This window comes from Calidris pugnax, unplaced genomic scaffold (assembly GCF_001431845.1).
Source record: "Calidris pugnax isolate Ruff unplaced genomic scaffold, ASM143184v1 scaffold128, whole genome shotgun sequence".
Lineage (NCBI taxonomy): Eukaryota > Metazoa > Chordata > Aves > Charadriiformes > Scolopacidae > Calidris > Calidris pugnax.
In genome coordinates, this window is record NW_015090851.1 from 911,818 (window position 1) to 925,658 (window position 13,841).

A 13,841-nucleotide genomic window follows, 5' to 3' on the forward strand; every position below is an offset into this window, starting at 1 on the left:
TTTTTTACATGGAATAAGAACAAAAGAAAAAAAGCACTGACTTGATGCAGTGGTAAAATCTGTTACCTTCACTGTTTTCTTGAGAGTACAACTAAAGATATTTCATGCATTGTTCTTGTTATTGCTGCTCTTACCATGGAGAAAAAATCAGAGAGCAAGCTCTGTTCATTAGCATTTCATTCTGATAATATCCAAAGCCATCCTTTCTTGCAATTTGCTTCTTATATGGTATCTACCATCCAGCATGTGGATTGTATTACTTTGCCCTGTTTAATCTGGTCTTGCTCCTTTTAGTTTAGAAGGTCCTGTTGAGTCTGATCATCACTGCAGGAGAGTTTACTAACATCCCTGTAAACTGTGGGGATGGAAATCCGTTCTTCCCTTTGCACCAATAATCTGAGTGGCAGTGCAAATACGTGCCACCACCTCACCGATTCGTGCCAGCTTTCAGGCTCTCTGTCCACAAAAGGAATGAAATAACCCTTTGTGTGTTCTCTCAGCTTCCACTAATTTGGAGGGATATAGAAGTTCTTTTTAGGATTGAGCTGGAAGTGTTAAACAAAAGGGGGTTGTTTGCTGCTGACTATATTTCTTTTCAACCTGCAGCAGGATGAAATTCAATTTTTGTGTTCACTGTTTATTTTTTAAAATGAACTTAAATACCTCCTTCCCTCCTCAATTTCTTTAAACTCAGTACTTCTTTTGAATAATGTGTACATATGTATGTATGTATATTTTCTTAGTTTATGGGTTTTATATTTAGGGTGAAAAATTATATCAGTGCCCCCACAGCAACGTGACATATTCTATGATTTCATTTAGCAAAATAATGTTTATCTTATACCCTAAATATTGCACACAGTTAAATAATTTAAATATAATTTAAATTCATTATTAAATAAATTAGGATGTGCTTACGGAAAAGTATCTGCTTCACATAACTTGGAAAAAAGTTTCTTTATAGTTTCCTTAGCACTTTGCTTACATAAAAACAGTGGAAAAAATAGATTCAACTGCTCAAAGCATGACAATCTAAGTAAAACACATTGACATCTGAAAAAATAAGGGATATAGGAGCAATGAGATCCCAAACTAAATAAACGTAATAAATCTATAAGAGAAAACTAATTATCTCTTGACTTCAGAACAATATCATCCTTTGCAGTAGGAGGAAAGCTAATCAATTCTGTAAGACAAATATGGAAGCAGCATCATTTCCTCTTAGCAGTTCTGTTTCCACCAGGCATCATCTTGGCCTCTGAAGAAGAATCTATGCTTTGGTATTTAATCATGTTGTCAGAATGGTGCACCCCTGAATTCCAGCTTTCCCAGACACTAAGGCTCACTCTAAAAAGTTCTTGTTGCTTTGACAGCTGCTCTTGTTTCTCAGTTTTTCTTTCTCTGTTCCTTTATCTTTACTCACATGCTTCCTAGTGAATAATGCATGCTGTCTGTGCCCTTATGGCACAGTACACTCCAAATCCTTCACCTGTGTTCTCCAAATGCATGCACGTAGAGGCAGAGTTTCATCTCTCTGTCTTAATTTGCTTTATAAGGAAAAGCCAGCAAGTGTTTTGCCTCCAGGTTATAACACTATAAAAAAAAATTTCATAACTCTTTACTAAGCTGCTACTGGCAAACAGCAGAACATTATTAAAGCCAAATCATGAAAACAGTAAGTAGTTTCTCACCAACAGGACTTCTTTTCCACTGAGGCAGTGCAACCTCCAAATGAAGGCTATCTTTCTGTTTAGTTTAGGCCATTCTTTCTTATTTAAGCATTCATTTTAATAAAATATTCTTGAATTTTTGGTGAAGGTGTTATATTAATTTAACGTTCCAGTAGTTTGGCAGTCTTTATGAATGCAGATGTATACTTTGGAGATCAGTGAGAGACTGAAGGAACAATTTAAATTAGAGTTAGTGGATTTGGTATTAGACAAATGCAATTGTGATATAACAGTTCTGCAATGTAGCAGTTCTTATAAAAAATTTCCCTATCTTTAGTGATGATTTATCTAGTAAAAGAAAAAAGTAAGCTCAAAATATACCCTGCTATTATAGTATAAATACCACAAAAATAGGTAGATGAATAGCCATTTTTGTATGGGCAGGCAGAAGACGGTCAAAGTAGGAAAATGAGCAGACTATTTCCAATAATTGTCTTCTGTATTGGCTGTCATGTGCACTGCAGAGCATGTATGAGGCCTGCACCCTTAATCTTCTATTTCTAAATGAATAATATGTAATTGTACTGCCCTGAAGAATGACTTCATTTTCATCAATGAAATAGCTGTCAGAAAGGCAACAATTTGGCAGACTGTCTAGTACAGGTTTACAAGTAGGTACCAAAGAATCAAATAATATCTGTCACTTTCCTCTCACTGTTACCAACATGAAAAGCCCTGTTCTGATTTTTTTATTTTTTTTTTTTTTGGCATTTACCAGATATGTATCTTGTACCTGTGCTCTGAGAACTCCCACACTGCTGTGTGGTATGTTTTCTGCTCATACTTTGTCCATGTGACATCTAAAATTAATATCTTAAAACTGTGTTTGGGCATTGCTAGAGTTTATATCTCTGAAAATATTACCACTAATCTAATGCATTGTATTGGTGTATGGGAATTGTTCTACCCACTTCAGGAAGAAAGCCAAGCCATGTGTGCTGTGTAAAAGAGTTGTCATCTGTATGCTGGAAATACAGGTTGCGTTGTAGTTCTTACCCATGTTATGCTTTGGAGCGCCTTGGCAATTGGGAATAGCTGAACAATAAAGGCAAAGATATGTGATGACAAGTTTGTTTTGTCAAAATGCTGAAATTTATTTCTATGCTTTTCATTGATTTTCTTGGTGGTTAAATGTATTAGTCTGACAGCTTCTGGACACTAGGGAATCTGTCTGTCAATGGAGGTGGGAGAGCCAGAGCTGCAACAGTACGGGATTTCTTACACTGTCCTGCTGCCTCCACACAAGAGCCCTCTCCAGACTTTAGAAACTAGTTTACCCTTCAAACCATTCAACACTGTCCCTCCTTCCCCTCCTAGTGAGAATGTCAGACAGGCTGCGTATCTTGTGTCTGAGTTAATTAACATATTTCCACCACAAGTGAGCTGTAGTTACACTGATTTTTTACATACACTACTGATTAAAGCATAGCGCCACTAAGTAGGGCATCCTGTATTTTTGGCTGCTTCTGCTTGGTTCTTTGGGTTTTGTTTTTTGTTTCTTGTTTTTTGTTTTTTTTTAATGGACTTACCTTTTACTTTCATGGTAAGATGCTCACTATGCCTACACATTATATGAAAATCCCCAAATCTTGAACTGGTGGCAAAACATTTGAAATTTTAAGCATTGAAGATCTTTCAGCTATTATAATTGTCAGTGAGGGTATTTTACACTACCAAGTAGAAATCCATAGATGTGCTGAAAATCTAGCTGAAAGTAGTAGAGTACATCTGTCCGTGTAGTCTGCGCTACTGGTAAGTCTTAAAAGTTTCATTTTCTTGAACCAGATTCATACTCAATTGTAGTAGTTACAATTGCAAAATACAAGACTGGAATTAACTTTATCAGGAAAATGACAATAAAAAAGGTTTTTACTAAAATGTATTTGGCCCCTGAAGTTATATACAATGGAGGTGCACATTTAGGTTTTGGTAAGTTATTTTCTGTTAGTTAAAGATGATTGTACGTAGTCTGTGTTTGTCCTATGACTGGTGTTGGAAACAATTGCTCTGTAGATTTCAGAGAGCAGGTGTGGGAATTTGGGCAGTTAGCAGCGCGGCGATGTCAGTAAGTCTCATGCGTGTCATGCATAGCAACGGCAAAGCTCTCCTGTGAGGTGCTGGTGCATGGACTTGGGCATCTGGATGGACTTAAAATTGGATTGTGGGAAGCAGCCAATTGTGTTCACTAACTAGAGTCAGTTGAACAGGATACAGTTAGCTGCAAACAGTTACTTAAAACTGTAGCACAATAACTTCAAAAAGGGCAATCTGGAAGCCTTTCTGCAACAGTGAGTTGAGACGGAGTGAGAAAAAAAGCTAATTTTCTAAAATCTCAGAAAGACATCAGCAATAAAATAACATTCTGTAAATGACACCTGAACACAGAAGACCACAGTGCCTTAGGCCACTGTCTTGACTACAAATACTATAGTACCCATTATAAAGAACAGGGCTGAAAGACTTTTACCTTCCTATTACATTTACAAGAATAAAAACAATACAAAACTGGATTTGAATCTGTGAATGCCTTGGAACCCATTTATACTGAGCTTATAGTGACAGTCTCCAGAACTTATTCAGTACATGCAGTATTCAGATTTCAAAGTGATTATGGGCTTCATACACTTGATCTTGAAGTGTATTGCAAAATCCTGATTTGTTTTTAGTGTGGAAGAATCAGGTCTTTTAAGATCATTTGGCAAATAACCATTTGGCACATCCTGTGTTATAGTTGTTTGAATCATCTTTAGGAACTTTCAGATAGGTGTTAAACCTGCCTACTTGGAAATCACTGAGATGGGAATATATCATTCAAGAAACATAATTCATTCCAGGCTTTTGTTAAGAAATCAGAAATCTGTGTCTGCCATGTAATTTTCTAAGGATTTGCTCCTTTTTTATCTATTTTTGTTTTTTAACCTGGCTACATTATCTGTTTTCTAGTTTGTTCCTGAACCAGAATCTTCACACTGGAAACACCTTCAAATATATTTACTAAAACTAAACTCATTATAATATCATCCACAGATGATATTCAGGCATTTCCAAATAACAACTTTGCGGTCTTCTACAATGATTTTGAAATTTGTTTATTTCAACTCTTCCCTTCTGCTATCACTCTAATATTCAGTATTTGTTTCCATGTTAAATGACCTTTTTTTTAACTATATACATTTCAACATTTTTGTTTCTCTTGCTCATAACGCAATCTTAGATTGTTGTCTACTCCCTACAATACAATAAGACAACCTACAAAAGATATAATCTAGCATGTCACGTTGGAATATTAATTATATTTCTGGTTATTTGTGTGTTATATGTACTACATATTTCAATCTTTTAATGACTTCTTATCTTTGGGCATTTGAAGACCCTATTACATCTATTACAATGTAATAATTACATATGAAATATAATACAAGTACAAATATTGAGGAGGGCAAAGGCTTTTTCCAATATTTAATGTGAAGTTCAAATTATAACAGATGTTCTACATGACACGCTATAATAGTATTTGATTAACACTTCTTAGCAGAATAATGAAGTCCACAGATTGACCAAGCAGTTCTGGTGTATGAAATTGAAAGCTGAGAAATGTATTGCCCTTTCGAACACCAAACACTGTCACCAAATTTCTTATATTGAAAAATAATTTTTAAAGAACAAAGACAAAACCGAGTGCTATTCTACTTGTAACACTAGGTATTGAATGAAGCAGGATGGGACCATTTCATCCACCTAGAATTCCTTGACGACTCTGCAGAGAGCACATTAAGATCTGTAAACTGCCCTTGTCTGTGGGCTTATCACTTGCTACCACCTCTAGAAGGTCCAACTGGACATGCAACACGGTCCTTGGATCTACAGGAATAAAATAGTCAAGCCAATCAAGACTGGAAAGGCTGAGCTGGAGAGATTACCTTACAGGACCTGGATTCTGACCATGGTTAAAGGGGGGATAAAAAAATAGGAAAAAAAGCAGCTAGGGAAAGTGGTGTATTACTGCATGCCATACAGGCAGCACAGCTTACACCATGTACTGCTCTGTTTGTCTTGGCAGATCTGTGTGCGCGGATCTGGCTGTGGGCGTGATTCTGCCAAATATGGTCAGTGTTCAACTTACACCCATGTTTAGGTCTCTAGTTATGCGTTTGTCTACCATGTGCCTCTCTCTGCCGGTCCACAAAACAATGGCTTCCTAGCCATTTCTATTCTGAATACAAGATAAAATTAATAATGTAAGCAATATGACCATGTATGATTAGTTGAAGCTGCGAGATCCAATATATTAGATATTTTGCTTGTAAGCCAAAAAGAAAATTTAGACATAATTAAGAAGCTTTTAGCTATGGTTGCTGTCACAAAATTAGATCAGAAAAATTATGTACAGTTTCTACCACAATGGATACAACACTTCATTGGTACAGGTTGCAATGTTTCATGGCATGCAGTGCAGAATGCCTCATGATGATGCTGAATGCATTTCATGACCTGTTTTTGGCAGCTTCTGGGACATCTTTTCCGTAGCCAAATTTGTGTGCTCTCCTTTCCTCTTCACTTAGAAACAAGGCACACGTTGCAAAACGTTGAAGTCCCATCTCATACATCTATGAAACACCTATGTCCAATAGTGTTCCCTTGTCCCTCTGATGATGCAACAGTCAAATGGATATGTTCAAATAGTACTAGTAACTTTTACATATTTACTCTTGTTGCAACTTATCAGTTAAAGATTCTTTGCATCTGCTATAGATGTTAAATGCATTTTATGTGGATGGATATAGTTAAATAATTGTTCTATGGACAGACAGATTTAGAGAAATAATCACAATTCCATATACTATCTCTGAGTTCTGGATTTTACATTTAGATCTCTGAAGTGTATCAATGATATTTAAATTCACAAGCAGAAAGAAATGTCCCTTTTCACTATGCATCTGAGGAGGCTTCTGGCATATATTTATTACAGCAGGTACCTGACATGGAATATTTTGCCCTCATGAAAAGAACCAAAAGTAAACCCATCCTGCTTCAATGATCCATACTGTGAATACATGGAAGTCACACCTCTCTCTTCTTTGGAAATAACCCCATGTTTTTACAAACTGGTTGTGCATTGAGATGCTAGAACTGTAGAAGTGTCTTTCTGCATTTACTGGAGTTCAAGAGTTGTTTGTTGAGAGAAGCCCCTCAAATGCATAGGCTCTTTCACTTTCTGGGGCTAAATGTGCTGATCTCAGTCCAGAACCAATTGTTTAAGCATCATGTTGAATGTGTATTCTCCTCCTGCTAGCATTGTTTATATCATTGTGTGTTACACTGTATGTGTATCTTCCCTGTTTTCTCCCAATTATGCTTTTGCTTTGTTCCTTAGTCTTATAAAATCCTTCCCAAAGTTTTCATGCTGTTTCTTACCTTTATTCTCCTTTGTGTAACCTGTATTTTAATGATCGCTTTCCCTTCTCTCCTTGCTGCCGTTACAATTTTTCTTTTCCTGTCTACTTTGTGGGCAGACTGTTCCATATCATCATTTTTATTCCACTGTGTTTTCTTCTTTTAGTCAAGCAGTTTTCTGTTCTTCTCTGTAGAATTACACTTTATGACTACCAGGCCATGTGTAGAACAAACAAAGAGAGTAGCGACAGTGCCCATAGCTTACTGGACGTAAGTATAGTAAATTTTCTGAGCACCTTTCCATGCAATCATCAAAGAAAATTGTTGCAAATATCTCAAGGCCATTGTAAGCCCATTATTTTGATTTGGAATGCTTACAGCTCTTGTGTTTATCCTAGTGCATACAAGGATGGTTCATTATAAACAAATGCAAAGTGTTAAGCATTTTCAAGTTTAAATATCTCTGCGCTCATTTTTAACACGGGGCCACCATCTTTGAGGTTCTGTCCAAATGTTCTTTGTACCATATGAATCCTCCTTCTTAGGACTTTGTAAATTTGGCTATAGATTGTGCTTTGTTTGGGGGGACTGGAATCACAGGCTTTTTCTGTATGTAAACGCATACACCAATGCAGAAATGTAATTCAAATTAAAAATTTAGATTTTTTTTTTTTTTACATGAAAGGATTGGTTCATTAGCAAGGCATACAAGTCAGTTATTTTAACACATTTTTTTTCCTTAGTATTTGAAGATGTCTTTTAAAGTTGAATTTCAATGCATTGAATTGAATGTCTTGCAATCAAATCTGAATACAAACCCTGTCCCTCTGCAAGGCCTGATTGGGGTCAGGCTGGGTGGGTCTTGCAAGGGCAACACTTCATTTTTGCTAAATCATATGTCCAGGTAATAACGCCAAGGTTATTTTATAATCATGTATGTGTTTTACTGATTACTATAATAGTCTATCAGAAAAGATAAGGTATTAGATATAGTTTTTGCATACTAAAAAGGAACCATTTTAACAAATATATGACTGTATCAGCATGAAAAATTCTTATGTAAAGACAGCAGCAAAACACTCTAGCAATTTTACCAGTCTGAAAAAGTTATCTGATAGTATTTTTAAATGCACAGGGATCTAGCTAGAAAAAATAAGCCTATGCATAGTTAAACCTTTGAATAAATATCAAAATTCTGGCAACTTCCAAATATCTATATATAGCTTCTATGATTTGTTTAATAATCACATGCATTTTTGGGATGTTTTCATTTATATATTTACGTGAATGTCTGCTTTTCAAATACCTGCAAATTTGGATTTACTGCACTTATCAGTCTGTTATCTGCTAAAGCCTGAGCCTGAAAAAGACTGTCTTGACATAATAATAAGTAACAGACTGTGCAATGAGACTTAAATTGTCAGTGAAATAGAGCAGGAGGCTGTGAATCACATTTGCATGAAATTTTTAAAAATATATTAAAACTGTTAGCAACAACCTTCCATCCCAAGGCTTGGGGCTTCAGCTGAGTTTGCATAAGCACCCAGCATGTAGAGCTCTTACAAATGGACTTTAATCCCAGAGATTTTCACTATTCCAGTTTTTGTCCATGCTGTATTTTCAGAGAAAAAACTCTGCAACTGTTGTGGTAGATATGGCAAGCATGCGCTTTATTTATTTTTTAAAAGATAGCCAAACTCTTCTTTAAACCTCAAGTGATTTTTTGTGATCTTCAGCATGAAAGATGGGCAGAGCTTTGGTTATTTTATTATTTTCCTGTTGATTCAGTCACTTCTGATAACCATGACTACAGAGAAAGTAGAAAGAGAACTTATATTAAAAGTAGGTAGGTCTAGGTTCCTCAAAAGTGTTTTTTTTCCTGTTTTTATGCCCAGTTTTGTACATACGATCACATTATTAGGCAGCATTCAGTACAGTTTCTACATAGACAACATGTTTGTTCACAAATATTTACTCTTCCTTTTAAGAATTATGGTTTTACAAATGCAGGAATAGATATAGGCACAAGACATAGACTCTTTAAAAAGCTCATATTTTAAACAGCATAGAAATGGAGTGTAGACACCAAAGACTGTGACTACTAAAGTCTATCTGTCACAACATTCTGCCAAAGTCATGGAAAGCAGTTGTCAGGGCTGGACCCCTCTTTCTATCATAGTTTTTTAGGCTGCAGGACTAAAATGATAAATTAGGGATTTATACTTTACTAGTATATGATTGCTTCTTAAAATATATCCAGGTACTTTGTTATTTAGCATATTTTTGTGGTTTAATTTATTCAAGTCCTAGATAACTCTCCGTAGAACCACTTAGTTGCAAATGTATCAGTGCCAAAGAGTGACCCAGCTCAATTCCTCTGGCTGTCAATGATAACTTAGATACATAAAGAGAATAAGACTCCTGCAATTTTTGCTGCAGTTTTTGAAGGAACAATCTTTGAATGGAAAAGGCTGTCATAATAAAATCACATTTCATGAGAATGCATTTGTATCAATGCAATGAAATATTTTGCCACTAAAAATTCAAAACAAAGTTTATCTAATTTTGTTTTCATATTCTTGAATTTTTTTTCAGATGCAGTTTTTCGATTATCTTTTGATTCTCATATTAAAATAGTTTAATGATACAGGATATATTTTGCATTAAATATGTATGGTGTATAAGTAATAAATATATTGTTTTACACTATGTCATTTGGCATTATAAAAACAAAAGTATGCAACAAAGTTAATTACTTGGGTATGAAATGTCAGGTTTTCTGATTTGGAATGTAAAGAAATAAGATGTTCCACAGGGCTGAAATTTTGATTTCTTTTCATCTCTAGAAAAGATTGTAGCTTTTTATCTTTTCTTGTAAGACAGTTCTTAATAGGTGAAAACCTTTACTGTCTCAGGCTTTATGCATTCTGCTGGCTTTCTATTTCAGCCTTTCATGCCATGGACTGACCAGTGCTTTGGCTCTGCGAGTTATCAGCCCTGTGCAGAAATACTCTTTTTGGTTTCTGAAAACTTTAAATGGCCAGTTACTGCTGTGCAAAGTGGAACTGCTTCATGAAGCTGCTGATTCAGGACAGTTAAGCATGATTTTAGATAAGAGTAGTTCTCTTAAAGTCAATATGACTTATTACATGTGCTAAAATACTCTGTTGATATGGAATCTAATTTTATGCAACTTGGGGACCCTAGCACAAATGAGTGAGATAATGGTAGATTTCTTTCCAGATTCTGGAAACTGACTTTTCTGCCTGAGATTATTTCATGAAAGAATAATCCTATTAATGTTCTTTTCAAAAATAAGATATTCAAAATGCAGTAGAAGTACTGTAAACACAAGCTTTTCAAAGTATTTGCTGTATTTGTTATGATCCAGAAAAATGCAGGGAGGAGGGAAGAATATTAAAAACTACTTGGAGTGCTTATAACCGGGCCTTCAATATGACACAGATAACGTCATTTAGGTAAATTCAAACTTAAGAAGCTTTTTCTCAGCCTAATTAGACTGAGGTAATGATTAGAGATTTACATTGTAGAGAGGCAAGCCTGTGAATTGCAGCCTAAGAAAAGCTCATATTATCTGCCAGAGCTGCTCCTCCAGCAATAGCCTGGGAAATAGGAACCCCTAGAGGTTAAATATTTAAGAATCATTTGCAAAACTTTCCTTTTCCAGCTGATAACCTGTGTATATGACCAGCTACATTAAAAGGGAATTTCATTACTACATATTTTAGTATACAATGGAGTATTTTGTTCTTCATAAGAAAAAGTTATTGTTCTTTTTCTCATGCTACCCATACATTTGAATATCCATAACATTATCTTTACAAGAAAAAGTCAGTTAAGATATAAATATTGTATGTTTTGCCTTTTTATTAAATGTATTGCTTCTCTTCAGCCTTATAATGCCTTCTTTGCTACAGTAAAATGGATTATGACTGAGCTTGTCTTGTAAGTAAATTTCATCAAGAACTTAATGAATATTTGTATGAATTAATGAATATTTGTACTTTTGAATGAACTTAATGAATAATTGTACAATTTGTCTTTTACATACATTATTCTGCTTCTATTATATTATTTTAAATATAGTAAGTTTTGCTTATTTTTTTGCTTTCCAATTTTGAATTTTTAAAATCTGAAAAAATTTTGGCTATATGAATGCACAGTTTTACTTTTTATATTATTCATGGTTTTCACTTATATCCATATGTCTTTTCTTAGTAAGTCTAGCAGATTGCAACATACAAGCCAAATTTATTATTGTGGTTACTGTTAAGTTGTACGTAAATGTCTGGCTGTTTGTAATGCTTCTTGGGTGGGCTGTTGTCAGTATAGCATACTCTTACAGAGTTTCATTGTATTGTCGGTCACTTCATGAATTTCTGTAAGATGGAACTTTTACAGTATATGCCAGATAAGGTGTATTCTGGGTGTTGATGAATTTTTTCACCTTCCTCTACAATTTCAAGTTATTATATGATGAGCCTTTAAGAGAGATTGCCTGAGAAATCACAGAGAAATATCATATGGAGAAGAGGAAGCCTTAAAATGAATCTTTTATTATTAACCTGTATGTTTTATTATTGTTCTTATCAGAGAGCAGAGTTGCAGATTTAAGTGAATTTTATCTTTATTGAAATAGAACTAGTTTTTTCTTGTGGTCATTTTGTTTTAATTGTAAATTATATGAGCTTTCATCAAAGTTTGGAAAAAGAGTTAAGGAGAATTAACTGACCAGCTATTCCCAGAGGGCAGAGATTGATTTTAAATGCAGCTTTCAAAGTAAGTGTCTGGGAGAAGAAATCATGTTAAAATGAGACTTTGATGCTAGCTATAATAGCTTCAAAAATTGCCAGAAACTTTCTGTGTTTCTAAGTGTTTGGCTTCATATCCATATGATAAACTGGATGTTGGTTTCACATTCTTACAATAACTGTTAGAATTACATGTTTCAGTCCATTCTTCAAAGCAATTTGCAGTATATTTTAGTGGGAAAATACATTCTTCACATGTCTACATTTCACTAGAGAGTCAAAATACCCTGCATAATGAAGAAATCATGTTTAAAAATGTTGAACAATAAAAATACTATATGCTGCTCCACTGAGAATTTTAATGGACACTTCAAATAAGATCAATAATTTAAATTACTAATAGGTAAATCTATTATTTCTTGATGGGGTTAATTTCAGAATAAATTCTTGGTGATAAGATCCAGCACAGTGAAAATATGAGAATAGCAATAGTTGATAATCCCAGAGTTATGCTTATAATATGAGTTCTGCATTAGCTTTTATTTAAAATAGGATTAATGGTATCTAACTACTGCCCGTTTAGTTTTGAAAATATTCTGATGGACAATATAAAAACTCTAATGATTTCTTTAGGTTCCTTGTGGAATTCAATCTATGCAGTTGGTGGCACTCTGATCTAACAGCAAAAGGTAAGTGTAATTTTTTTTTTCCTCGACACAATGGCTAGTTAAATTGGATTTTTGAAATTCAGATGTGTGTAAAATGTTTTAGATTAAATAATAGACATCTGATAACAATAGTTTTTCTCCCATGTCAGCATCCTGTTCTTTGTTAATTTTTCCCAAAACAGAAGATAATTAACATCTTCTACGAATATCCACAAAGTGCTTATCTCTACTCTAGGGATACAGTACACTACTATAATGGTGAAGCTAAAATAGTAGATAATGGCTAAATATGTTTTTTAGAAATGTTTCCCTCCATTCCAAAACAGTCTTTGTGAATAAAGCAATTATACAAACCCTTTTCTGCTTATAATATACTTTTTCTAGAGCTGCTCTAATATGTAGGGGGTTATTGTGCTGGAAAATGCCATTTCAACCATAGTTCACAGTAACATGGTCATCTCAATAAAATTTAATTTGGAAATAATTTTCAAGGCTTAAGATAGTAAATGTTAAGCTTTTATTTTTAAGCAAAACTGGTTAAAACTGTATTTTGTTTTATCAGTCTATTCAAAACAGACATTTTAAAGTATAAAATCTGGATGAATTAAAATTAAATTTACTCAAAATAATTTTTAAAAATATGGAGGCTTCGTTTGCAATAATAATGAAATTTTAAAAGTTCCCATAAAAATTGGAAGTTTTCAATGTCAGGTGTCTCTTATATTTTATCAGACTTTTTATTGCATTTCAGAAGTGTTGCTCGAAAGTAGAAGGCTAATTTACAAGAGCAGTGCTCTTCAATGGGCTATTTCATAGGCAAATTATGCTGCATGCCATTTACTAGTAGAATGATTTAAACTGCATTCTTCAGCCTGGTATTTGCAGATTTGTGTATTCCTTAGCAAAGCATGGGATAAAATTGCTACTTTAGGCTTCAGTTTCTATTAGCATTGCCTGGATACTAGGCTGTCTTTATGCCAAGTAAGGTATCGGGAAAATGGAACATGCTGAAGCCCTGGAATATTCCAGTATTTCCTGTAGTAATAAGGTGGTGAAGCTCTTCTAGCAGAAAGAGTATCCTGGAGCAACTGGAAAAGTATGGCAGTAAATGGCAAAAAATGTGTCGGGCCACTGCCTAACATGGTGTAAACACTGTGTAGGGACGGGGGGTGCTGAGATGGGTGTCTGCTGGAGGTGACGGTTGGGTAAGAGCCTTCTGGAAATTTAGGTGCATGAACTTAGCATAGCCTTTCCTATACTGATGTAAACTGTACACT

The 13,841-nt window shown here is 34.6% G+C and overlaps 1 protein-coding gene across 4 annotated transcripts in view; it reads left to right on the forward strand.

Moving 5' to 3' along the window:
* CACNA2D3 (calcium channel, voltage-dependent, alpha 2/delta subunit 3) overlaps positions 1 to 13,841 on the forward strand; it is a 476,829-nt gene that overhangs the window by 441,965 nt on the left and 21,023 nt on the right. For 3 of the 4 annotated variants that reach the window (XM_014943246.1, XM_014943247.1, XM_014943244.1), the window contains 3 exons: positions 7,319 to 7,394; positions 11,038 to 11,090; positions 12,530 to 12,585. In XM_014943246.1, the coding sequence (XP_014798732.1) occupies positions 7,319 to 7,394; positions 11,038 to 11,090; positions 12,530 to 12,585 (185 nt within the window). Of the gene's footprint in view, positions 1 to 5,790; positions 5,837 to 7,318; positions 7,395 to 11,037; positions 11,091 to 12,529; positions 12,586 to 13,841 lie in introns of those variants that run through there. The other variant, XR_001412184.1, reaches the window with a different exon arrangement.